The 27,453-nt window shown below is 42.6% G+C and overlaps 1 protein-coding gene across 2 annotated transcripts; it reads left to right on the forward strand.

Moving 5' to 3' along the window:
• Positions 1-1,166: 1,166 nt before the first annotated feature.
• eif4g2b (eukaryotic translation initiation factor 4, gamma 2b) lies at positions 1,167-17,148 on the forward strand. Of its 2 annotated transcripts, XM_064929332.1 has the most exons (22): positions 1,167-1,376; positions 2,122-2,224; positions 3,106-3,164; positions 3,657-3,722; positions 4,442-4,567; positions 4,849-4,951; positions 5,080-5,211; positions 5,390-5,456; positions 5,549-5,700; positions 5,886-5,996; positions 8,284-8,466; positions 8,936-9,071; positions 9,557-9,732; positions 10,004-10,096; positions 10,547-10,660; positions 10,890-10,994; positions 13,369-13,584; positions 13,821-14,079; positions 14,273-14,477; positions 14,758-15,002; positions 15,231-15,352; positions 15,627-17,148. In XM_064929332.1, the coding sequence occupies exons 3-22, from the start codon at positions 3,124-3,126 to the stop codon at positions 15,690-15,692; spliced, it is 2,718 nt and encodes a 905-aa protein (XP_064785404.1). In that variant the 5' UTR covers positions 1,167-1,376; positions 2,122-2,224; positions 3,106-3,123; the 3' UTR covers positions 15,693-17,148. The 2 variants fall into 2 exon arrangements, with proteins under 2 accessions (XP_064785404.1, XP_064785405.1); XM_064929333.1 differs by lacking the exons at positions 1,167-1,376; positions 2,122-2,224 and adding an exon at positions 3,316-3,400 and having other exon boundaries at positions 3,135-3,164.
• The last annotated feature ends 10,305 nt before the right edge of the window (positions 17,149-27,453 follow it).

The following is a 27,453-nucleotide window of genomic DNA, read 5'->3' on the forward strand; positions in this document are numbered from 1 at the left end:
ATCTTGGCCATGTTCTGTTATAATCTCCACCCGGCACAGCCAGAAGAGGACTGGCCACCCCACATAGCCGGGTTCCTCTCTAGGTTTCTTCCTAGGTTTTGGCCTTTCTAGGAAGTTTTTCCTAGCCACCGTGCTTCTACACCTGCATTGCTTGCTGTTTTGGGTTTTAGGCTGGATTTCTGTACAGTACTTTGAGATATCTATGCTTATTTATTTTATCTTGTGTCCTTAACCATTTGTACATTGTAAAAACACTGTATATATATATATATATATATATATATATATATATATATATATATATATATATATATATATATATATATATATATATATAATATAATATGACATTTGACATTTGTATATATATATATATATATATATAATATGACATTTGTAATGTCTTTATTGTTTTGAAACTTCTGTATGTGTGATGTCTACTGTTAATTTTTATTGTTTATTTCACTTTATATATTATCTACCTTACTTGCTTTGGCAATGTTAACACATGTTTCCCATGCCAATAAAGCCCCTTGAATTGATATCATCTGATGTACGAAGGGCTATATTAATACATTTGATTTGACTCGGTAGCACCATGATATTCTTCTGCTCCACTGAAGAGATGTGGGCCTATCAGACATTGGTTTCAATGCATTTTGATAATATAGCACAGTAACAGTTGAATTTGTCATTTGGAGCAGAGACAGAGATAGACTAGTTGACCTATCTCTGCCTCACCCCCCACTAGTGATGGTGACAGGGATACAGACAACATCTTATTCTATAAATCAAGCTCATTTATAGTTTTAGGCTGAACTAAACGAACACTTCCGCTACTCGAAATGTGCGTTCACGAGTATCCTATCCACCTTCAGCATGCACAAAAAATGACAGTGTGCATTTCACACATCCTTGCCCCTAGGAAGGTTTGGACGGCTGCTGTTTCTTGTATATTTCATAAACGTCAAATCTCTTTCCCTGCACTGCGGCTGAGTGAAATTTACGTCAATCAACTACAAGGGGCGGTTAGCATTAGCTGAAAGCCACTCTCATTGGGTAATTGTAAATGTAGGCACTGCCTTCAAATGTGTCTCGGTTGTGATTCGCTAAAAGAGACATAGCAACGAATTGCGTGAACAATGCATATTGTGACATTTCGGCCGCTACAGATCGAGTTCAAGAATGACGTCGTAGATAGACTACCTTTTAGTCTTCTCTAGCACGAAGGAAAAGTGTACGTTCTGATAGCTACTCTGTCGTACCTGATATCATTGGCTCTCTCACGCTTTCAAATAACCATTTTTTATATTTTTATTTTACATTTCTTCTTTTGTGCCCACCAAAAATACAACACTGAAGTTCTTTTAGTAAAGGTAAGATTCAAATTTCCTTACACATTTGCACCAGTTTTTCTAAAATGGCTACCCTATGCTAGCTAGATAGCCTCGCCAGCTGATTACTGCATAAAATGGCGTCGTGATGGAATAACATGGTCATGTTTTAATGCAGCCATGCGGTTACCGGCTAATTATAGACAAATATTGAAACATTACAAACATCTTTATTATACACTGTCTGACACATGATCAACAGTTCAACACAATATACAGAACATTATACTTCCTTTTAGCTAGCTCGTTACGTTCAAGCCAAGTGGCTAGCATGCTAGTTAGGTAACGGTAGAACCATAGAAATAAGAATAAATAGAACCGTCGTCCCCATTCAACGTTCCAAGCCCGTTCTAGTCATACTTTTTTCTATGATTAGTGCTAGCGCAATCTAGCGTTATCTAATATCACACATTTCTGATCTCACTTTACTAAGATGATGTACACATTCACTGTTCCACAATGAACAAACGTGTGTGTCTTGAACAAATTGCTAAAAGTAGCAGGTTTTAACGTCAACTGGAGAAACTTGCCTTGATAGGGAGTGCTGGCGTAGCTAACGTTAGCTAATTAGCCAGCTAGCCTTTGCTTTGTTGCGCTTGACAAAGACTGCCGTCGAAGACATCTTTTACCGGCTGGCTAATTAGTGAACAACCCTTGTATTTTTTGGTAGAGTATGCAACTCATGATGTTAACGTTAGTGTATGATGCATATCTTTCTCTCCTACAGCACCGTTTTCTCCACCCCTCCCTATTATTATTTTAAAGATTCATCGTTGTCAAGCCGCCAAAGTGGAGAGTGTGATTGCAGAAGGGGGTGCTTCTCGTTTCAGGTATGTTCTTCCCTTGGTAGGAATCCCTTTTAGAAAATGAATGGACACTTCCAAATAGCTACTCACACAATAGGGTTTCATCAGCAGCATCTGCTCTCTGTGCTGTGGCATTTGTTCCTCATAACCCACCCTTTAGCTGTATGGAAGTACATGGCTAGTACGTTGAGTACTGCCCGTTGATGATCAGAAACTACCCACCCCAATGGATCAGTAAGCCGCTGCTCTCAAATAAAATTTTATTGATCAGGAACACATGTTTAGAATATGTTTTTCAATGGTCCCTGGCTCTTAACTATTACACAATAGTACAGCAATCCAACTATAGTCTCTGCCCCACAGAGATCTTCCAAACATGTCACTTGACATTGATGTCATCCAAGGGCTTTAGGGTCAGGATGCTGTCAAACCACATTCAAAGCCATGACTCAAAAATGTGTCAAACTGACACTGTATAACATAAAATAGTATAGCACTGACTGTGATAAGATTATTCTTCCTACTCTGAATGTGCACAATGTCGTACCAGCCAGCTCCTGCTCCCAAACAATTGACAGTGACAAATGTTTTGTGTCCTCTGTATGTTGCCAATTGTAATTAGCCATGTTTATTCATAAAGATTTCAGGGTCACTAAAACGCCACTACCATTTCGGATGTACTGATATTGAAATCTGCACCACATCCCTTTTTGGTTACGGTGGAACCAGGGATGGCAAGACTGAATTTCACCCTATTTCCACCATTGTTTCACAGTCAATATTGCAATGAATCGTTATGACTTGTTTATTTGGCCTCACTGGTTTACCCATCCAGGGGTAGGCTATGTTATCCCAATAATGTGATCTGCCTAATGTGATAATTAATGTACTTGCTTTCCATGAAGATTAAGACCGTGGATATTATGCAACAAGAATGGCTTCAACAAAGCAAAATCAAGGAAAAGTGGGTTACTCTTTATGCTCAAAATGTTGAATGTAAATAAGTGTTCCAATCCACAGTGGTGATATTACTATGGTGATGATAACACGGTCCTATGTCAATCCATTGTGATTTGTCATATCTTTATGGCTGACATAGGCCTATGTGTTTCCAGATTCTCCTTGACAGTATCAGTGGTAACTTAAGCTTGAAGTAGGCTAAAGTCCTAGATGAATAGATGACAACGGAGCCATGTGTATGTATGTGTGTGTATATATTTGTTTTTTAATTAATATATATATATATACATAAGGCTCTGGGTAATGTATTGACATATCTTGGGGAACCAACTGTATGGTGCTTAAATCACAAGCACTTTTTAGCTTCCACTTACAGGACATTATTGGAATATAGAGGGGTGTGAAGCTGCTAGCAACTTTTTCAATTAGTAAAACATTGACAATTCATGTGCGATGGTCTTGCATAATGAATAATGTTCTCTTTTTATCCTAACAGTGCTTCTTCGGGAGGAGGAGGTGTTAGGGGTGCACCTCAGCACAATCCCAAGACTGTCGGCAACAGGTAGGCCTACCACACAGGCATGATCCCCAGAAACTCTCCCTAAGGGTCCTCAAATAATAAACACTGCACAGGGGCCATTTTCCCCATTTAAAAAAATAAAACATTTATTTATTTTAATTTTTTTTTTAAATACTTTAACTTTATTTAACTAGGCAAATCAGTTAAGAACAAATTCTTATTTCAATGACGGCCTAGGAACAGTGCCTTGTTCAGGGTCAGAATGACAGATTTTTACCTTGTCAGCTCGGGGATTTGATCTTGCAACCTATCGGTTACTAGTCAAACGCTCTAACCACTAAGGTAGCCTAAGGCCTTTAAAAAGTAAAAATAAATACATTTAAACACCTTTTATTTAACTAGGTAAGTTGGTTAAGAACAAATTCTTATTTGCAATGTCGGCCTACACCAGCCAAACCCGGACGACGCTGTGTCAATTGTGGGACTCCGAATCGTGGCCGGTTGTGATACAGCCTGGATTTGAACCAGGGTGTCTAGTGACACCTCTACGGCACTGCATCTCAATACTAGACTGCTGCACCACTTGGGAGCCCTATAAACTTTTTTGTATGTCAACTAGAGGCCTATGTGTTTGAGTGGAGTTGATGATGCTCTTTAATGATAAATGTCATCCTCTGTGTGTTTTCTGTCACCTTTATGTACTGGTGGCCAGTGTGATCACTTGGAGCCGTAGCTCAACAGTCTCCTTTCTCTTACTCCAGCGAGTTCCTGGGGAAACCCCCAGGGCACAGCGCTCCGAAATGGGTTCCTTCACGAAGCACTAGACGAGATGCCAACTCCAGCAATGAAAAAGAGCGACACGATGCAATCTTCAGGAAAGTGAGGGGGTAAGTCAGTGTCAAGAAATGCAATTTGGCCACCAATTGGTTTAAGCGTAATCGCCTCACTGACAAGATGTTCTCAGTTGTGTGATTTGGTTTTCTCATGCTTGGTGCCTGCATGAGCATATGCTTCTCTATCAGGTGGTGTTTACTACAGCAGAGAACTGCAACTCTTTTATTTGGCTAACAAGCAAAGCTTGTTGCTTTCTCAACCCCTCTTGATTTGGCATGTACCCCTGACTTGACATTTTCCTGTTCTTTCCTTTCCCTGCTCTTCTCCTCTGTAGCATACTCAACAAGCTCACGCCTGAGAAGTTTGACAAGCTATGCCTTGAGCTACTCAACGTGGGCGTAGATACAAAACTCGTCCTTAAAGCAATCATCTTGCTGGTAAGTAAGGCTCTGTTTCCCCTTAACTGTCTGCTCTTTGCAAATGTATTCCATAATTCCTTGGCATCCTCCATGCATGACTCACTTGTTTTTTTAAATGGCCTTTTTCTCTCCTCCCTCTTGTCCAGATTGTAGACAAAGCCCTAGAAGAGCCCAAATATAGCTCGCTCTATGCTCAGCTATGTCTGCGTTTGGCAGAGGACGCACCAAACTTTGATGGCCCTTCATCCGAAATCCAAACATCCCAAAAGCAGAGCACTGTAAGCATCAAATTTGGATAGCTTTTATTCTGCGTGGTTCTGTCTTCTAATCAACTTAAAACTGTGCTGTACATTAGCGTCTAGAAAATGCAATATTTATTTTCTTAATGTCCAAGTGGCTGTATAAAATGTCGCTGGTCCTGGTGTTCAATCTCAAATGTTTTCCTGATGTTTGCAGACCTTCAGAAGACTTCTAATTTCCAAGCTTCAAGATGAATTTGAAAATCGCAGCAGAAATGTTGAAAGTGAGTACTAGATCTCCCCTACACAGCTCCTTTGGAAAAAGTCCAACCACCAGACCACCCATTGTACACTAACTCTGTTTTTCTTCCCGTAGTCTATGACAAACATGACAACCCTCTTACTTCTGAGGAGGAGGAGCAGCGTGCCATTGCCAAGATCAAGATGCTTGGAAACATTAAATTCATCTCGGAACTTGGCAAACTCGACCTCATCCATGAATCTATCCTTCATAAGTGCATCAAAACAGTACGTTCAGTCTAGTTCTTTTGGGTTTTTGTTTTGCTTTTTATCATTGATTGACAACTTCCGATTACAACTTTGTCCCTGAATACATTTGATTTCTGCTATGCCTGACAATCTTAGTTACATGTTCTACTGGCACGGGTCTCTAATATGCCACTTGTATAACGCCGTCATCTTCCTCTCCCCAGCTTTTGGAAAAGAAGAAGAGAGTCCAGCTCAAGGATATGGGGGAGGATGTGGAGTGCCTCTGTCAGATAATGAGAACAGTGGGCCCTAGACTCGACCATGACAAAGCTAAGGTATGTTCTCTTTTCCCCTATCAGTCTGGCTGTGGTCCCTGCTGCTCCACTTGGCACACAGCCAAGCAGTATGTCTCATGTACAGTTGAAGTCGGAAGTTTACATACACCTTAGCCAAATACATTTAAACTCGCGTCCAGTGAGATTGCAGAGCGCCAAATTCAAATGCAGAAATACTCATAATAATTCAGAAAATATACAACTATTTTACATGGGTTTAAAGATGAACTTCTTGTGAATCCAACCACTGTCAGATTTAAAAAATGCTTTACGGCGAAAGCATACCTTACGATTAGTTGAGAACAGCACCCAGCAGACAAATCATTCCAAACAGTAACCAGCCAAGTAGAAGAGTTACACAAGTCAGAAATAGAGAAAATTAATCACTTACCTTTGATCTTCATATGGTTGCGCTCAAGACACATTTATTCAATAAATGTTCCTTTTGTTTGATAAAGTCTCTTTATATCCAAAGACCTCCGTTTTGTTCGCGTTTTCTTCAGTAATCCACAGGCTCAAACGCAGTCACAACAGGACGACAAAAAATCCAAATAGTATCCGTAAAGTTCATAGAAACATTTCAAACGATGTTCATAATCAATCCTCAGGTTGTTTTTAGCCGAAATAATCGATAATATTTAAACCGGACAATAACGTTGTCAATGTAAACAAGAAAGGCACTCTCTCGGTCGCGTGCATGAAAAAGCTCTGACATGGCAGGGTCCACTCATTCAGACTGCACTTATTCCCTCATTTTTCAGAATACAAGCCTGAAACAATTTCTAAAGACTGACATCTAGTGGAAGGCATAGGAACTGCACTTTTAGTCCTATGTCAATGGATACTGTAATGGCATTGAATAAGATAATAAATAAAATCCTACTTCCTGAATGAATTTCTCAGGTTTTCGCCTGCCAAATCAGTTCTATTATACTCAAACACTAATTTAACAGTTTTGGAAACTTTAGAGTTTTATATCCAAATCTACCAGTTATATGTATCTCCTATCTTCTGGGCCTGAGTAGAAGGCAGTTTAATTTGGGCACGCTTTTCATCCAAATGCTGCCACCTACCCTAGAGAAGTTAAGCCATTTTGCCACAACTTTGGAAGTATGCTTGGGGTCATTGTTCATTTGGAAGATCCATTTTTGACCAAGCTTTAACTTCCTGACTGATGTCTTGATGTTGCTTCAATATATCCACATCATTTTCCCTCCTGATGCCATCTATTTTGGGAAGTGCAGCAAAGCACCCCCACAATATGATTCTGCCACCCCTGTGCTTCACGGTTGGGATGGTGTTCTATCGTCTTGCAATCCTCCCCCTTTTTCCTCCAAACATAACGATGGTCATTATGACAGTTCTGTTTTTGTTTCATCAGACCAGAGTACATTTCTCCAAAATGTACTATCTTTGTCCCCATGTGCAGTTGCAAACCGTAGTCTGGCTTTTTATTGCGGTTTTGGAGCAGTGGCTTCTTCCTTGCTGAGTGACCTTTCGGGTTATTTCGATATAGGACTCGTTTTACTGTAGATGGAGACATTTGGACCTGTCCTGCTGTTCTGAGATTGGTGCGAAAAGTGCAAATCAAAGTACATTCATCTCTAGGAGATAGAACATGTCTTCTTCCTGAGCGGTATGACGGCTGCGTGGTCCCATGGTGTTTATACTTGTGTACTATTGTTTGTAAAGATGAACGTGGTATTTTCAGGCGTTTGGAAATTGCTCCCAAGAATGAACCAGGCTTGTGGGAGTCTACAATAGTTTTTTTCTGAGGTCTTGGCTGATTTCTTTTGATTTTCCAATGATGTCAAGGAAAGAGGCACTGGGTTTGATGGTAGGCCTTGAAATACATCCACCAGTACACCTCAAATGATGTCAATTAACATATTAGAATTTTCTAAAGCCATGACATCATTTTCTGAAATTTTCCAAGCTGTTTAAAGGCACAGTCAACTTAGTGTATGTAAACTTCTGACACAATGGAATTCTGATACAGGAAGTTAGAAGTAAAATAATCTGTCTGTAAACAATTGTTGGAAAAATTACATGTCATGCACAATGTAGATGTCCTAGCCAGTTTGCCGAAACTATAGTTTAACAAGAAATTTGAGGAGTAGTTGAAAAGCGAGTTTAAATGACTCCGAAGTGCATGTAAACTTCCCACTTCAACTTCTCTCTGTCAACACCACTGTTTCCCCAGTCTTAAATCAATCAGTACTTTGGCCCAATGCGATTTGTGAGTGTGTATGTTCCTGTCTGCTAACACCACTGTCCATCTTCCCAGTCTTTAATGGACCAGTACTTTGGCCGTATGCTATCCTTAATGAACAACAAGGAGTTGCCTGCCAGGATCCGCTTCCTGCTGCAGGACACGGTGGAGCTGCGGGACAACAACTGGGTCCCCCGCAAAGCATTCATCGACAATGGACCAAAGACCATCAACCAGATCCGCCAGGAGGCAGTGAAAGTGAGTCAGTTCCAATTTTGGCCACACTATGGACTGTGAGAGTCTTGTTGTTCCATCTCAGGTGAGGGGGACGGGGACAAATTGAGGAATTTTGTGTATACAAACATCTTAAGGCAAAGTAGCATTTGGTTGGTGCAATGTCTTTGAATCTTTGATGCCCTACCTGTGGTCTCTCAGGCCAAACTACAGTTGCTACAGCAGCCCTAGGCTTGTTTTATAACTGATGCTTCCTGGCAACCCCACCGGGTCTCTTTTAAAAGAAACTTGCAATGTATTATACACCAGAGAATCTTTCTTCTGAATGATCGCATGCTTCCATTAGATGCACTGAGCAAGCATCTATTAAGAGTGGTAAGTGGCAGAGAATGCCCATGGCTATATTACTACAGCATCAAGAACCAACAAATAAGATGTGTTTTGGGCCTTTTTGAGCCCAGCTCATTGGTATGTGTCTATTCTCCCTCCACAGGATTTGGGTGTTTTCATTCCAGCGACCATGGCTCAGGGGATGAAGATGGACTTCTTCTTGGAAGGCCCCTTCATGCCCAACCGCATGAAAATGGAGACTCTCGGAGGATTGGCTGACATGTTTGGGCAAATGCCAGGTAGGTGTGGGCTTAGGTTAGTCTAGCTTTAAAATGTTTCATGCAGTCTAGATGTCGTAGTAAAAGTTTTATGTTATTCTCACTGGAGTTGTGTTCTGATTGAGTGTGTCCTTGATGAATATTCAATCATGATTTTTTTTTATTTTGCCTTTATTTTACTAGGCAAGTAAGTTAAGAACAAATTCTTATTTTCAATGACGGCCTAGTGGGTTAACTGCCTGTTCAGGGGCAGAACGACAGATTTGTACCTTGTCAGCTCGGGGATTTGAACTTGCAACCTTTCGGTTACTAGTCCAATGCTCTCACCACTAGGCTACCCTGCTGCCCCAATGGGTCCCGAGCCCAAAAAGTTTGAGAACACCCTGTTGTAGATAACCCATTCCAATCTTAGTGTTCTCCTGCTGAACACGCCCCTGGTTTATCCTGATTAGCACTTTAAAACTGTGACAGCAAAAATGTAGTTTTGTCTCTTCCTACACTCTCAGGCGGTGGGATCGGGACGGGCCCGGGGGTCATTCAGGACCGGTTCTCTCCCACTATGGGACGTCATCGCTCCAATCCGCTCTACAATGGCAACGGACACAACAGCCACAACACCACCCCCCAACCACAGTCTCAGTTCGAAATGGGTGCCAACAAGCCCTTCATCAAGTCCAACCAGGTAATCGTGCAGCCTTGATGATTATCAAACTAGCAGGTAATCATTGGATCTGATCAGCTACTTTGATTTAATGCAGTTTTAATGTTAAGAACAGGAGCGAGTTGGCCAGATTGATGGTTTAGTCAACTTTCAGCATAAATAAAAGATTGCTTTCAGGGCATGTATACACAACCGAGATGAGCTGTCCCTCCTTCCTGCTTGTGGAAAGGAAACCTGTTACACTTCTTGCTAGTGCCACCTATTGATACTCTTTGTCTGGTCTGTTTTCCAGGTGCAGAATCAGCATTTCCAGAACCAGCAGGTCCAGTCCAACAAGGACATGCCTCCACGCTTCAGCAAGAAGGGACAACTCAACTTAGATGAGGTACAGGAATCTACCACCAGTCTGGCCACATTCCTAGTCAGAGGAAAAACCCCTCTGACTATAGAACAGAAGTTGAACACTGCTGGTTTGCCTGACTGAGAATAAGCCTAGTCATGGATTAAAAAGCATTTAATGTAGAATTACCATTGGGAGTGTGTGGTCTACGATTACATTTAGTCCATGAAATCAGCCCTAAACATCTTACTATGAGGGAAGACATTTGTTCCATGGTTTTTGATCTACTCAAAGCAAGCAGATTATAAAACGACTGAATTAAACTGTCTCTTGTCTCCTACTCCCTGCTCTCCTATGCTACATCGCTTCTTCTGGTCCTTTGACTGAGACATGAGGGCATGATGTTATGCTCATCTCAGAATATTGTCCTTTCCAAGATGCCATGTGTTATAACCATTCTGCTACTGTTTCCCCTCACATCGACCTATGTTGTAGATCAGCCTGAGACCGGCTCAGTCTTTCCTCCTCAACAAGAACCAGGTTCCCAAATTGCAGCCCCAGATGCCCACTATGATCCCCCCCAGCACCAACACCCCTCCAATGGGACAGGTGAGACCGAGCCCAGCAAAAGCCCCCAACTTTAACACCCCAGCATTTCAAACTGTTGGGGTAATTTAATTTCAAATCCGGAAGAATTGAAATTCCTCATTTGAACATTGAATATAATTTTCTTGAATTGAAAAGGAATTGACCCCTACTGATTCCAACTGGGGTTTTGGGTGCCTGTCCTGTTGGATGGTCCAATGTAGTTGACCTGGGCTTCCCTCTTCTCTCCCAGTCACCACAGCTCGGCCTCAAAAGCAACCCTCTTCCCATTCAGGAGAAACCTCAGAAGAGCAGCAAGAAACCACCGCCGGCTCGGGAAGAGCTGCTAAAAATAACGGTAGGCAACCATTTTGTACCTGTGACTGACAAACTCAGCCCAAAAAAAGAAACGTTCTCTCACTGTCAACTGCATTTATTTTCAGCAAACTTGGAAATATTTTTATGAACATAAGATTCAACAACTAAGACACAAACTGAACATGTCATGTGACTAACAGAACTGGAGTAATGTGTCCCTGAACAAAAGGGGGGGTCAAAAGTAAGTCGGTATCTGGTGTGGCCACCAGCTGCATTAAGTACTGCAGTGCATCTCCTCATGAACTGCACCAGATTTGCCAGGTCTTGCTGTGAGATGTTACCCCTACTCTTCCACCAAGGCACCTGCAAGTTCCCGGACATTTCTGGGGGGAATGGCCCTAGCACTCACCCTCCGATCCAACAGGTCCCAGACGTGCTCAATGGGATTGAGATCCGGGCTCTTCGCTGGCCATGGCAGAACACTGACACTGACATTGGTCTAGGGGTATGATTCTCGCTTCGGGTGTGAGAGGTCCCGGGTTCATATCCCGGATGAGCCCCCACTTATGTTACGAATCCCTTTTGGCCCGACAGTCTAGGGGGGATGGTAATGAGACTCGTAACATAACTCATGCAAATTATTATTGTGACAAAGGAAAAGTGTGAACGAAATAAGCACGACAACTGAAATCTACCGTCAAACTCTAGGTTTATTTATAAACACACGGTAATGGGGGGAGCAGGAAAAGGGGCTGAGCTGGACCCAAGGAAAGAAACAATAAGTATTCAAAAACACCCCTAAGCTAGACTAGCCTACTTTAACAACAGCTAACTAACTAACCAAAAATACAGTGGGTGGTCCGCCCAGTTCTAACTAGTGTATTTAACAAAGTTCACCTACGGGTAGTGTATGCCCATGGGCGACTTGTCTTGGTTTCCCCCTTTTCCACCAGCAATCAAACACAAACACCATAACCAAAAACAATACTCACAGGTGATGACAAAGTGCTATGAGGTGCTTAAACAAAAGAGAGGTTACGACACAAAGCGAGAGTGAAACACAGAGACCTACAGACATGGCATTTACAGAGAGATTGAGCTGAGCTCCAGAACAAACAAATGATGGGGTTTTTAAACCATGGGGAAGGAACTGTGATAGGTTTAGGAAATATGGGGAGGTGTGTCTTCTGATTGATGATTGATGGTTGACTGATTGGGGAGTGATGATGTTCACCTGTGAGGGGAGAAGGAGAGAAAAGAAACACACACACAGGATACACACACACACAGGATAACTGTATCCGTAACACCTGTCTTGTAGAAAATCACGCACAGAACGAGCAGTACGGCTGGTGGCATTGTCATGCTGGAGGGTCATGTCAGGATGAGCCTGCAGGAAGGGTACCACATGAGGGAGGAGGATGTCTTCCCTGTAACGCACAGCGTTGCGATTGCCTGAAATGACAATGAGCTCAGTCCGATGATGTTGTGACACAACGCCCCAGACCATGATGGACCCTCCACCTCCAAATCGATCCCGCTCCAGAGTACAGGCCTTGGTGTAACGCTCGTTCCTCTGACGATAAATGCAAATATGGCCATCACCCCCGGTGAGACAAAACCACGACTCATAATTGAAGAGCACTTTTTGCCAGTCCTGTCTGGTCCAGCGACGGTGGGTTTGTGCCCATAGGCAACATTGTTGTCAGTGATGTCTGGTGAGGACCTGCCTTACAACAGACCTACAAGCCCTCAGTCCAGCCTATTACGGATAGTCTGAGTACTGATGGAGGGATTGTGTGTTCCTGGTGTAACTCGGGCAGTTGTTGCCATCCTGTACCTGTCCAGCAGGTGTGATGCTCGGATGTACCGATACTGTGCATTGTGTTACACGTGGTCTGCCACTGCGAGGATGATCAGCTGTCTGTCCTGTCTCCCTGTAGTGCTGTCTTAAGCGTTTCACAGTATGTACATAGCAATTTATTGCCCTGGCCACATCTGCAATCCTCATGCTTTTTTGCAGCATGTCTAAGGCAAGTTCACGCAGGGACCCTGGGCATCTTTCTCTTAGTGTTTTTCAGTCAGTAGAAAGGCCTCTTTAGTGTCCTAAGTCTTCATAAATGTTCAGGTGCATGTTCATTAATAGTTTATGGATCATTGAACAAGTATGGGAAACTGTTTAAACTGTTTACAATGAAGATCTATGAAGTTATTTTGGATTTTTACAAATTATATTTGAAAGACAGGGTCCTGAAAAGGGGACGTTTCTTTTTTTGCAGAGTTTAGAATTAAACTTTATGCAACGGTACCGTTTTCTAAAATGTAGATATCATTGGTATCGTGTGGCTTTATTGTGACCTACCATTGGCACTGATGCAACACTAACGTAGTCCACTTTCAATCCTCCCCTTTAGGAGACAGTTGTGACAGAGTACCTGAACGGTAAGCACATTGATGAAGCTGTTAACGGCATCAGAGACATGAAGGCTCCCAAACACTTTCTGGCAGAGATGCTGGGTAAGGTCATCGTGGTGTCGCTGGACCGGTCTGACGACGACAAGGAGCACGCCAGCACCCTCATCCACACACTACGTACCGAGGGCCTCATCACCGGGGAGAACTTCATGCAGGTACACGTCTTCAGTTAGCAGATTACAGCTAATGCTATCACTAGGACATGATTGTCTGATTCTGTCTGTCCATGTTCATTTTGGAATAAGATCAGTGATGTAAAATACACACCACTAGGATTTAGTTTTGCTTACGTGGGTCAAATTAATATCATGCGCTTGATAAAGCTTTGTTTTCCTCTCACCAATATCTTTGGCCTAACTTTATTGGTCTCTCGCCCTCCATCACTACTTAGGCTTTCCTCAACGTGCTGGACCAGTGTCCTAAGATCGAGGTGGACGTTCCCCTGGTCAAGTCGTACCTGGCCCAGTTTGCAGCACGGGCCGTTATATCTGAGCTCGTGAGCGTGGCGGAGCTGGCCCAACCACTGGAGAATGGAACCCACTTCCCCCTCTTCCTGCTCTGCCTGCAGCAGACTGCCAGACTCAAGGACAAGGAGTGGCTCACTGACCTCTTTCAACAGAGCAAGGTCAACATGCAGAAGATGCTACCCGGTAGGTAGACAACCCTCCTTCCTACATACTCCCGGTAAAGGCACTTCATTGACTGAAATGTTTTTCATTTCACTGTGATGTTTAATTTGTCATGTGATGACATCTTGTGATCATTGGAGACTGCAGCACATTCATCTTCCAGGTCAGATCAGCCATAGCGTCACTGACATGTCTGTCCATTGTGGTTTTCCAGAGATAGACCAGAACAAGGACCGCATGCTGGAGATCCTGGAGGGTAAGGGCCTGAGCTTCTTGTTCCCCCTGTTGAAGCTGGAGAAGGACCTGTTGCTGCAGATCAAGGCTGACCCCTCTCCCCAGGCCATCTACAAGTGGATCAAAGACAACATTTCCCCCAAGCTCCACACTGACAAGGGCTTTGTCAACATCCTCATGACCAGGTAGGTACTGAACCTCCAGGATGGAGACTGCTTTTTAATTCGGCTGTATTTAGACTGCTTATGGTTGACTAAAGGTATTCATTCAAGGCTCGAGTCCAATATGACAGTCTGGACTGTACTTGTCACCCTTAAGAATCGCCCTTTCAAGCAGTCAATTTTTATTTTTTTACTTTCATGTACCCTGGGGGGAGGGGCAAGACACTCATACACCTATGGAATGTGGAAAAGACACATGGTATCAATTTCTATTTGAACATGCTCTTACTTCCCCTCTCCTCAGTTTCCTGCAGTACATCTCAGGGGAGCTGTGTTGTGTGGAGGTGGTGGAGGAGGAGGAAGAGGAGGAGGGCAGTGGTGGAGAAGAGCAGGTGGCAGGGCCCTCCAAAGAACAGCTTGACCAGGAGAAGCAGCTGCTGCTGTCCTTCAAACCAGTCATGCAAAAGTTCCTACATGACCAGCCTCAGCTGCAGGTCTCCGCCCTGTACGCCCTGCAAGTGCACTGTAACGCCAGCCACTTCCCCAAAGGTAGGTTTACTGGCCCACGCCACTGACCAAGCTGTCCATTCGAAATTAATAATTTGGTGTCAATGTGGTGGAAACCCATTCACTTGTTTGTTTTCCTTCAGTTGTCAGTGATCAAGATTTTAATCGTTTTTGGACATGGAAGTAGGATATTCTACTGTCTTGACCTCAGTGCAACTGTCTCTGCCGTGGCATACTGTGGTAGAGATGTCATAATGCTGTGTGTTTCAGGCATGCTGCTGCGCTACTATGTCCACTTCTACGACATGGAGATCATTGAAGAAGAAGCCTTCCTAGCATGGAAAGAAGATATTACCCAAGAATTCCCTGGAAAAGGAAAAGCTTTATTCCAGGTACTTGTTTTGGGAAAAATCCAACATTTCACCCATGGGTAGCTAATACACTGAACCATGTGGACCCAGTCCTTAATTCTGTGACTAAATCAAGTCTTTATGCTAGCAACCACAACAGGGTTGCGTTCAGTTGGTGGAAAGCATGTTGAAATGGTGTGAAACGGGGAGGTAGCCTACTACCTGAACTTGTCCAGTAACAGATTTTCGTTATCCTTTGCTTAACATTTTTCTACACTAACTTAACATGGCCCTGTATAACCTTCTCCCCTGTTAGGTCAACCAGTGGCTAACCTGGTTGGAAACAGCTGAGGAAGAGGAGTCTGAAGAAGAGGCCGACTGAGAAACCAACCAGAACTGTCAGGCACCATAGAGCAGAGAAACATACTTTAACATTCAGTACAGATATGTTACCACCATCACCTCCCCCCATTATTAAACTACTGAACATAACCACTGCCAGAGACTGCTTATGTCCTGCAATATAAAGCCAAGCATGTTATCAGGGCATAGTAGATAACTGTCTGTCTCTGTGGTCTAGAGGCTACTGAAGCTTCTGTTTTTATAGTACCTTCCATTTCACCTTTAAAGGTTGATTTGTTTTGGGTCCTGTTTCTGCAATAGGAGTTGAATGTAGCCTATGGACTGACTCAAACGACATCTGTACTTTTGTAGGTTTTCTCCTACTGTGACAATGTAGTTAGTTTTGCCATATTTACTCATTGTGACAGCAGTATTGCATTTCCTTGTGGTATTATTTCTAATCCCCTTTGAAGAAAAGGCTTGTATTTGACACCTGTTTCAGCCTTCAAGTATTTCCTCTAAAGGTCATCCAAAAGATGCCCAATCTAGACAGTGGGTCAACTTTAGTAAAACCATGGATTTTGTGTGCTTGGTCAACCGACACTTATCTGAAATACATTCTCCCATTATTTTTTTTTTAACCAAAGTGCTCTTCAATGCCCTGTCGCTGATGAGGAACATGTTACAATTTGTGTATATGGGGAACCTATTCCTCTCAAGCACTTAAGCCACACACATCCTTCTGTCATACCTGAGTTGCTGCAAGACTCCGTTAACATGGAATCATATGAACTGTAAGTTAATCATTGGTGTGCTGCCGTAACGTTTCATAAGTTGTCTGTTTCTACCTCTTAGTTAGATGGGCTTTGTGTTTTGTGCTGGGATACAGAAGATCCTTTTTAGAGAGACTTATACTCGAAAGTCCAAGCAAATGCAGAAGTCTTCTAAATGAGTATCGCGGTCTACTTCCACAATACAACCTTGGATTGGACTTCCAATGGAGCTCCCCTTATGCGGTTCACTAGTGTTTAGGAACGTAAGAAAAATCCACTTCACTTGAATTGGATAACTCGATGTTGTTTCCTATCTCTTTTGCCTGCAATTTGTCAAAGTTGGGGTTCAGGAATATATTCTCCCCAGCATATTGAGTTTATGAAAGTAGAACAATATATTTGATTTGTTTCGCAAACCAGAAATTTGGAACCAAATACATTTTTATCCTGTCTTTATTGGTGAATAAAGGTTTACCAAGAGAAAGTACTCTTGCTTCGGTCGTCCCCTTGTAGAACAGGAAAAAGGCTCAACAGACCAGTAACTCAAGTCTTAATGAAATCATGAGAAATACAATTTTAACTTTGCCCAACAAGATTAGCCAATGTGCTCTCAAGCCATGTGTATTTAGAAAGCAATAGATTTTGATCATGTTGTATTCAAGGAATGACTATTGTGCACCTATTGCATAACTGTCAATAAAGTCCAATACTTGAGCACTGAAACTTGTTGTCCTTTGCACTTTTTAATTCAAAGTATTACAAATGTCTTTATAAATGGTGTTCACGTTCCTCTTTCCCGTGCTGATCATGATTAATTGTTTCATCTTTTGCATCATGAAAGTTGACTACTCTTTACATTTAAACGACACATTCCATTTTTCCCTTCGTAAATAGAAAAGCATCAACAAACAAAACAGGCTATTCCGAAATGAGTTGTAACTCGTCAGTGAACAATGTGCGTAATGCCGTCATTCCTCATCTGTTGGGATCCAGAAATATTCCACCGTTTTCCTGCTTCTCCGTGGATGCACGGCCTCGTGCTCCCCTCCCAGGCCGGGAGACAGATCACCAAAGTGAGATGGGCCCAGGTCCTTTCCCACTCGCGGGGCAGATACTCTGAACATGCTTCTGGGAAAAGGAAGCAGTCACTCAAGTGTGAACATGTTTAGTACTGTACCTCTAACTGTCTATTTCAAGCTCAACCTTGGAACAACCTATTCAAGGGTTGGAAAAAAACAACCACTGGGATTCTAGAAAAATAAAAATGGTCAAGTCCTTGGTTACCTGGATGAGCTCCTGTCAGCATCCTCAGCCCTGTGTTCTGGTGTGGAGATGAAGATTGGATCCCCTTCCTGAGAGAGAGAGAGTGAAGATGATTGCAGCAGGGCAAGGAAGAGTATAGAATAGCCTTCAGTTTGCACCATCATCATCATTTGACCTAATAGCGATGTTCTGTGCAATGATGGTTAAACCCTCTCACTGTGAAGTTCCTGGGAGTGCCATCTTGATTCTTTAGAATCTTCACCCTCTGGTCATTTTCTGTCACGCAGAGGAAAAAGCTTTTGATAGTAGCTTGACACGGGAGAGAAAAGTCAACATAAATTAACAACTCGTGAGTAAGAATTTATCCTAGGCCTGGTCAACAGCTAGATGGCGCTATTGTCTCATCTCAACTACCTCTGTTATTGTGATGGGACCTGATTGACATCCCAGATATTCATTACACTATAGCCCACTGAAAGACAAAAGTGGGATTATTGCTGATACATTTGGTGCTGTAGAAGGGGTCTGAGTCTGACTCACTGCTTTGCTCTGCCTCTGAGACTTGAGGTCCTCCTGGGCTTTGAAGATGTCTGCCAGAGCCTGATGTTTCTCCCTCCAGTTGAGACACTCGGTTGTGCGATCCTGCCTCTCCTTCTCCACCAGCCGCCTCTCCTGGTTAGCTTCCTGCTTCGCCTGGTTGTCCTTCTTACTCTGCTCCTCCGCTACCAACGCCCTGCGCCTCGAACTCACCTCCCTGCAGACAGACATCACAGTGGATAGTCTAATTCACCAACTGTGTGGTCTACAACTATTTTATAGGAGAGCCTTAAAGCCTGGCATGGCATGTACGGTTATGGTGTCCATATTAGGACATCCTCAGCAGGATGTGTGTCAGTCTTATCGAGTTGTCATTCTCCTACAGAATGCATTATACTTCGTATACATAGAATATATAACATAAGAACTACATGATGCCACATCTGTAGCCTTACTTTTCGTTGACTTTTGTGTTCTCATCCATCATTTGTCTGAGTTTGTGCCTCAGAGCATCCCTGTCCCCCTCCAGACATCTGTTCTCTTCCAGCAGAGCCTGTTTCTCTCCTGATATCCTGTCGAGCTTCAGCCTTGTTTCAAAATAGTTCTTCTCTGTTTGTGCCAGAAGAAGCTGAGCGTCTTGGTGCTGTTGGAGACATAGACATCACAAGCTACTGGGTCTCTTGTATTCTACATAGGGCAAACCTGACTGAGCCAAAGGTTAGTGTGTACTATTACTTGTTGCACTACTATAGGACTGTAATTAGTCACAAACTGAGAGAATGTCTGTGTTCGTGCGTGTGTTTAGATACCTGTTTTTTTAGCTTCAGCAAGTCCTCGCTCAGTTGGCTCCTGTCTGCCTCTGTCAGTTCTCTGTCCTGCCTTAGACTGTGGGCCCGGGCCTCTGCAAGGGCCCTGTGCTTCTCTGCCTCGCCCCGCGCATCGGTTGCCTCATCCGCCACTCGGGTGCACAACGTCGCCCTCTGCTGGGCCAGGTACACCTTGTGCTTCAGCTGCGGAGGCCAGAGCGAATGGGTTTTACACACAGAGGAGAAATGTTACTGTTCTCAGCTGTAATATGACGATGCAGGATTAGACCCGTTTTAAGAATGATTTTCAAGTGGAGTTGAAAAGCTATAGTGGACCTGGCAAATGACCTATGAGAACTGGGAGCACTGCTCAATGTGTTGAATTAGCTTGTGTTTTCTACTGCATCGCCGTTAAATAGTGCCTGTCTTTTCTGCTGTGTTGGAGAGAGGAAGAGGGACAGTACCTCTTTGACCTGGGCCTGGAGCTCCTGGTTAAGGTTTCTCAGGTTCCTCATGGTGAGTTCATTCTCTGTCCGCATCATAATCCGCTCCATGTGGATCTCATTGGATAGATACTTATTTTCCTTCTTTAGGTCTTCACATTCCTAAGGTTTACATAAACATGGAAACAAGACAGACACATTTTCACTTCTACATTTCTGGGTTTCATACAATCAACACATTCATGCACACACTGTCGTCAGGTAGCCGAGCGGTTAAGAGCATTGGGCCAGTAACCAAAAGGTCGCTGGTTTGAATTCTGAGCCGGAAGGTGGAAAAATCTGCCGTTCTGCACTTGAGCAAGGCAGTTAACCCCCAACAACAACTGCTCCCGGGCACCGATGAGGGGTTGGGTTAAATGCGGAAGTCACATTTCAGTTGAATGCATTCAGTTTTAGAGCTGACGAGGTATCCCCCTATCCCTCCTAGACCTTACCTTTCTCTTCCTCACCAGCTCTCCTTGCAGATGGTTGATCTGTAGGAAGGATCCGCTGACGTTAACGCTGTGGGCACTAACCGGTCTGACGGCCCGCACAGGCCTCCTGTGTGGCGTAGAGAACCCCTTCACCTCCTCCACCTGCTCCTTCCCAAACACTATCCTCCCGCCACCTCCCCCGTTCCCATTCATATTGCTGCTGCTCAGGGAGAAAGACTTGTATATCCCGTTGTCCAGCGCCAGAGGCTTTGGTGAAGAGAGGCACTGCAGGTTGCTGTGAGATGTGGCTCTCAGCGACATGTTGAATCCAGATCCAGAGATATGGTCCGATTCCACCTGATTCAACCTTACAAGTAGACAAGTAGGTATACTAGGCTTCGAGTATGGATGGAACTCATGAACTGCCAAATCCCACCAAGAGATACTCTCCTTACCTCAGGAATTAAGTCCTTGTCTAGTGTTGTGTTTACTCCACTGGTCTCTGGGAGGTGAAGGATCCTATCACTGGAGGAATGGATGAAATATTCATTGGGTAATGTGATAGGTCAGCACGAGGGACTGGGGAGAAACCGTACTCTACCGGTTGTGCTTGGAAACCTTAACAGGTGGCAGAAGGTCCGGGGGTTGGGGCCTGCTAGCTTGATTAATTACACTGCTACTTAGAGACTACTTCGAGGTGGTTGATATCATCCTCTATGAAGGAATCACTATGGAGGATCAGATTATCATATAATTTATCTTTAGATTTATGAATATCAGGAAAGTGAGAACATGGGACTCTGACTTTACTGACAAACAATTATCACACTATTTACCAGAACGCTTGGATGTGTTTTTTATAGAGTGACATACTATCCCACACTTGTTTCTACACTCTTCACCGACACTACTGGAAAAGACTGGTGGTCACTCCTGACTTAGGAAGTGTGGCCAATTAGCCTCTACTACACTTTCTGATAGGCTCTAGTCGTATCCTTTACAAACACTGAGCTCCAGTGATCCATTTTGCCCCAGAACAGGAAACTAACCCTTCTCCTCTTTGGATGTATTATTTACACACAGCAGTCAAAGTAGAACAAATCCCACTACCCTGCCTTGGTTCCACGTGAATCACTACAAAGAATGAATAGACACAACATCCATGACAATGTCTTTCAATCAAAGTGTGGCATCATGATAACATTATTTGTTCCTCTGGTGATGTAGAGGTTAATCCAGGACCTGCAGTGCCAAGCTCCACTCCTACTCCCCAGGTTCTCTCATTGGTTGACTTCTGTAACTGTAAAAGCCTTGGTTTCATGCATGTTAACTTTAGAAGCCTCCTCCCTAAGTTTGCTTTATTCACTGCTTTAACACACTCTGCAATCCCCAGATGTCTTAGCCGTGTCTGAATGCTGGCTTAGGAAGACCACCAAAACCCCAGAAATTTCCATCCCTAACTATAACATTTTCCGCCGAGATAGAACTGCCAAAGGGGGCGGTGTTGCAATCTACTGCAGAGAGAGCCTGCAGAGTTCTGTCTTACTATCCAGGTCTGTACCCAAACAATTTGAGCTTCTAATTAAAAAAATCCACCTTTCCAGAAACAAGTCTCTCACTGTATAGACCACCCTCTGCCCCCAGCTGTGCCCTGGCAACCATATGTGAATTGCCCCCCATCTATCTTTAGAGCTTGTGCTGCTAGGTGACCTAAACTGGGGCATGCTTAACACTCCGGCCATCCTACAATCTAAGCTTGATGCCCTCAATCTCACACAAATTATCAATGAAGCTAAAGGTACAACCCCAAATCCGTAAACACGGGCACCCTCATAGATATCATTCTAACCAACTCGCCCTCCAAATACACCTCTGCTGTTATCAACCAAGATCTCAGAAATTACTGCCTCATTGCGTGGTCAAACAACCTCCCCTCATCACTGTCAAAAGCTCCCTAAAGCACTTCAGCGAGAAGGCCTTTCTAATCGACCTGGCTGGGGTATCCTGGAATGATATTGACCTCATCCCGTCAGTAGAGGATGCCTGGTTATTCTTTAAAAGTGCTTTCCTCACCATCTTAAACAAGCATGCTTCGTTCAAAAAATGTTGAGCTAGGAACAGATATAGCCCTTGGTTCACTCCAGACATGTCTGCCCTTGAACAGCACAAAAACATCCTGTGGCATATTGCATTCGCATCGAATAGACCCCGTGATATGCAGCTTTTCAGGGAAGTTAGGAACCAATATACACAGGCAGTTAGGAAAGCAAAGGCTAGCATTTTCAAGCAGAATTTTGCATCCTGTATCACAAACTCCAAAAAGTTCCAGGACACTAAAGTCCATGGAGAATAAGAGCACCTCCTCCCAGCTGCCCACTGCACCGAGGCTAGGAAACACTGTCACCACCGATAAATCCACTATAATTGAGAATTTCAATAAGCATTTTTCTACCGTTGGCCATGCTTTCCACCTGCCTTACCTCCCTTATCTTACCTCATTTGCACACACTGTATATAGATTTTCTTCAACTCTATTATTGACCTTATGTTTTGTTTATTCCATGTGTAACTCTGTTGTTGTATGTGTCAAACTACTTTGCTTTATTCTTGGCCAGGTCTCAGTTGTAAATGGAACTTGTTCTCAACTAGCCTATCTCGGTAAATAAAGTTGAAATAAAATAAAAATGTATGTACAGTTGAAGTGGGAAGTTTACATACACTTAGGTTGGAGTCATAAAAACTCGTTTTTCAACCACTCCACAAATTTCTTGTTAACAAACTATAGTTTTCTCAAGTCAGTTATGACATCTACTTTGTGCATGACACCAGTAATTTTTCCAACAATTGTTTACAGACAGATTATTTCACGTATAATTCATTGTATCACAATTCCAGTGGGTCAGAAGTTTACATACACTAAGTTGACTGCGCCTTTAAACAACTTGGAAAATTCCAGAAAACGATGTCATGGCTTTAGAAGCTTCTGATAGGCTAATTGACATCATTTGAGTCAATTGGAGGTGCACCTGTGGCTGTATTTCAAGGCCTACCTTCAAACTCAGTGCCTTTTTTTGCTTGACATCATAGGAAAATCAAAAGAAATTAGAAAAAAAGACCTCAGAAAAAAAATTGTAGACCTCGACAAGTCTGGTTCATTCTTGGTAGCAATTTCCAAACGCTTGAAGGTACCACGTTCATCTGTACAAACAATAGTATGCAAGTATAAACACCATCGGACCACGCAGCCGTCATACCGCTCTTCAACTGTACATTACTGGCGGCTGTAGATTTTAGTGTTTTATATATGCAGGCCTCAACCACTACCCTGAGAGCACTTGATTCAGTGTATCATGCAACCCTCAGGTTTGTTACAAATCAATAACGTCTAACATCTTGTGATCTCTGCAGCACTGTTGGATGGTCGTCATTGACCTTGTGTAGGCTTAAACACTGGTATACACTGATTTCTAAGGCCATATTGGGTAAATGCCATTTTATCTCTGTTCTTTTTTTAGTCAGGTCGGTAGATAAATAGAAATTACGGTCACCTTCTCATTTGCTTCTAACAGTACCAAAAATTAGAACAAGTCATGGTAGAAATAGTTTTAGTTACTTAGCTCCGTGGTCCTGGAATTCTCTCCTGAACATTTTAAAATTTGATGATCTAGTTTTGTTGTTGGAGTTTAAGCACTTGATTGATGTATATATGATAGTGTAATTGTCTTTAGGACAGCTGTTTTTAGTCAAGACTTTTGTGTTTTTAACGTAATATGTCATTTTTGTACTATATGTGTTTATAGTTTTGTTTAATGTTGTGTTAGTGTATGTAAGTTGTTTTGTCTGGAACGTTGTTCCCCCTGCTGCTATTGGACCAGGTCTCTCTTGGAAAAGAGATAGTATCTCAATGAGGAAAACCTGTATAACTAAAACTATATCTATCCAAATTTTAATTGGGGAAATTCCTGTATTCGATGAATGACGCGCTTTGGATGTGTTGTTTGGGGGTTGGCATGGTATCCAGGAAGAATGGCCTTGACACAAGACCTGTGTAGGGCTGTATTTTACAGTAACCTTGAACAGGCAGGATGTGCTTGACAAGGTCTTTAACACTGAGATATTCAGATGACGTACAATTTACTGTTTTTATCACTCTGTACAAGCATTTTTTGGAACGTCGTCGATTTTCAAAACAGTAAATGCATTTTCAAAAGATGCATATATTAATCAAAACTATATTATAATGTGAAAATTTCAAATACATTAATCAAAAGAACATGACTGCCTGCAAAAAAGATCAACAAAATCATACCTATCGATCAAGTCCAAGCAGACAAAACAAAGTTAGTCTGTCTTTTAAAAATCCCAGTAGATAGATGAAAAACAAAATGCAGTCACTAAATCATTATGATCAAAATTGGAAGTGATAATATTCAAAGGTGCAGAATTACTCTCCTTTCATGCATATTTTACCAAAATTTTTCATACACGTCAAAACAAATATTATTTCTGATAAATATTTTAATAAAACATAAGCACATTGTGTGCTGGATTCAATAATCGGTATCATCCAAATCCATGTATTCAATACATAGGCTGGTTTGCTCTAAGTTTTGTAGACCATTGGTGCACAGAAACACAATCCACAATAGAAATAAGGAAAGATGAATACAGTGAAGGAACACAACTGATATGAATGTATAGGCCTCAATCCACACCAAAGTAAAGCTCTGTGACGGAAGGTCACAATGTTGGAGATGATGACTTCCGAGTAACCCAAAGTTACTTAGAACTAACCCAACTTCATTCTCTGCATCTATGCATGTCCACGATATTGTAACAAATAAACATTAGACAGTCCCATTGCCTAGATATTTCCTATATTGTACATGGTATGACACTGATGGGATGATTTATAATTTTGTGCAGTAGTATTTACTGACTGCCGAAAACAGTTAACATAAGTTCATTCAACAATGGCTTTCCTCCTGTCTTCTTAATGACTCTCTTGATGTCATTATGGGAAGGGGAATTGGCAATTCTTTCGTGTTGTGTGAGAGAAAAAAATTCTGATTCCGAACATCACTAGTTAACGTGTCCCCATTCTTAAAACAGTTTCCGATCTCAAGCAGTAACCCGACAACAAAGCCACATCTTCGTCAGCCAAGCCTCCCTTTAAAAATCAATTGGTTGCACCCACTGACCCTCACTGGGTTATGTGAACACGCTGTACCCTTTATTCTTTGATGTGAGTGCCTGGCGACTGGTAGCCTACAGTTCCATGTTGATCTAAAGAGATGGGAAGAGCTTCCAATCACCAGGTCAAAAATCAGCAGGGGGGAAACCCCTTGAGAATCAGTGCTATGTTGTGAAGAAGAGCCTCCTCCTCCACTTATAGATTGGCCTGTCACACCAACCATAACTCTGCTAGAACTAAGTGCTGGCGAAACAAAAACAGAAGTGGTTGAAAACCGGTCCTGTCGAAATGAGGAATGGGTCCTTGATTGTTTTCCTGTCTGGCAGATACTGTGGTCTAAATCAACCGCTACATATGATATTATGTGCATTTGTAGACAATGCATTGGCTGTTTATGATGAAATGTCATAACAATCTCATGATGAATTCACCCTGGGTCAAATGCTCACATTCGCCCTCCTCCTGAACCCAAAATATATTCTACAAATAAAAGATGTTATTTCACAATTCATATGTTATTATGTAAAACATATACAGTGCCTTGCGAAAGTCTTCGGCCCCCTTGAACTTTGCGACCTTTTGCCACATTTCAGGCTTCAAACATAAAGATATAAAAATGTATTTTTTTGTGAAGAATCAACAAGTGGGACACAATCATGAAGTGGAACGACATTTATTGGATATTTCAAACTTTTTTAACAAATCAAAAACTGAAAAATTGGGCGTGCAAAATTATTCAGCCCCTTTACTTTCAGTGCAGCAAACTCTCTCCAGAAGTTCAGTGAGGATCTCTGAATGATCCAATGTTGACCTAAATGACTAATGATGATAAATACAATCCACCTGTGTGTAATCAAGTCTCCGTATAAATGCACCTGCACTGTGATAGTCTCAGAGGTCCGAAAAAAAAAGCGCAGAGAGCATCATGAAGAACAAGGAACACACCAGGCAGGTCCGAGATACTGTTGTGAAGAAGTTTAAAGCCGGATTTGTATACAAAAAGATTTCCCAAGCTTTAAACATCCCAAGGAGCACTGTGCAAGCGATAATATTGAAATGGAAGGAGTATCAGACCACTGCAAATCTACCAAGACCTGGCCGTCCCTCTAAACTTTCAGCTCATACAAGGAGAAGACTGATCAGAGATGCAGCCAAGAGGCCCATGAACACTCTGGATGAACTGCAGAGATCTACAGCTGAGGTGGGAGACTCTATCCATAGGACAGCAACAATGCAAAACGTTATGTTTGGCGTAAAAGCAACACAGCTCATCACCCTGAACACACCATACCCACTGTCAAACATGGTGGTGGCAGCATCATGGTTTGGGCCTGCTTTTCTTCAGCAGGGACAGGGAAGATGGTTAAAATTGATGGGAAGATGGATGGAGCCAAATACAAGACCATTCTGGAAGAAAACCTGATGGAGTCTGCAAAAGACCTGAGACAGGGACGGAGATTTGTCTTCCAACAAGACAATGATCCAAAACATAAAGCAAAATCTACAATGGGATGGTTCAAAAATAAACATATCCAGGTGTTAGAATGGCCAAGTCAAAGTCCAGACCTGAATCCAATCGAGAATCTGTGGAAAGAACTGAAAACTGCTGTTTACAAATGCTCTCCATCCAACCTCACTGAGCTCGAGCTGTTTTGCAAGGAGGAATGGGAAAAAATTTCAGTCTCTCGATGTGCAAAACTGATAGAGACACCCCAAGCGACTTACAGCTGTAATCGCGGCAAAAGGTGGCGCTACAAAGTATTAACTTAAGGGGGCTGAATAATTTTGCACGCCCAATTTTTCAGTTTTTGTTTTTTTCAGTTTTTTCAGATTTGTTAAAAAAGTTTGAAAAATCCAATAAATGTTGTTCCACTTCATGATTGTGTCCCACTTGTTGTTGATTCTTCACAAAAAAATACAGTTTTATATCTTTGTTTGAAGCCTGAAATGTCGCAAAAGGTCACAAAGTTCAAGGGGGCTGAATACTTTCGCAAGGCACTGTATGTGTGAGAGGTGAATCCAGAACAGGCTGTGCTCCAGAGCTGCCCCCATTTGGTTTTTAAAGGTATGTGTGGCCCCCGATTCGGGGGCTTCAAACAGATTTGGCCCCACTTCCTGTTTCCTCTTTCCCAGTGTCCTTTCTGACAATGTCTCAAATGTTACCCTATTCCCTTTAAAGAGCACTACTTTTGACCAGGGCCCATACATGTAAGGGGGCATTTTGGACACATCCTCTGTCGTCACACCTGGAAGTGGACATTGTTTGGTGAAAGTTGCCCCGCTCACTCTCTTTATTCTGGTAGCATCTTCAC

Source organism: Oncorhynchus masou, chromosome 22 (genome assembly GCF_036934945.1).
Source record: "Oncorhynchus masou masou isolate Uvic2021 chromosome 22, UVic_Omas_1.1, whole genome shotgun sequence".
NCBI classification, from domain to species: Eukaryota; Metazoa; Chordata; class Actinopteri; order Salmoniformes; family Salmonidae; genus Oncorhynchus; species Oncorhynchus masou.

Bases quoted from the DNA above. Each gene is read 5' to 3' on its own strand.
- eif4g2b (XM_064929332.1), top strand. From the start codon at position 3,124: ATGCAACAAGAATGGCTTCAACAAAGCAAAATCAAGGAAAA. The intron at 5,212-5,389 runs GTAAGCATCAAA...TGATGTTTGCAG, and splicing joins CATCCCAAAAGCAGAGCACT to ACCTTCAGAAGACTTCTAAT. The intron at 9,072-9,556 runs GTAGGTGTGGGC...CTACACTCTCAG, and splicing joins CATGTTTGGGCAAATGCCAG to GCGGTGGGATCGGGACGGGC.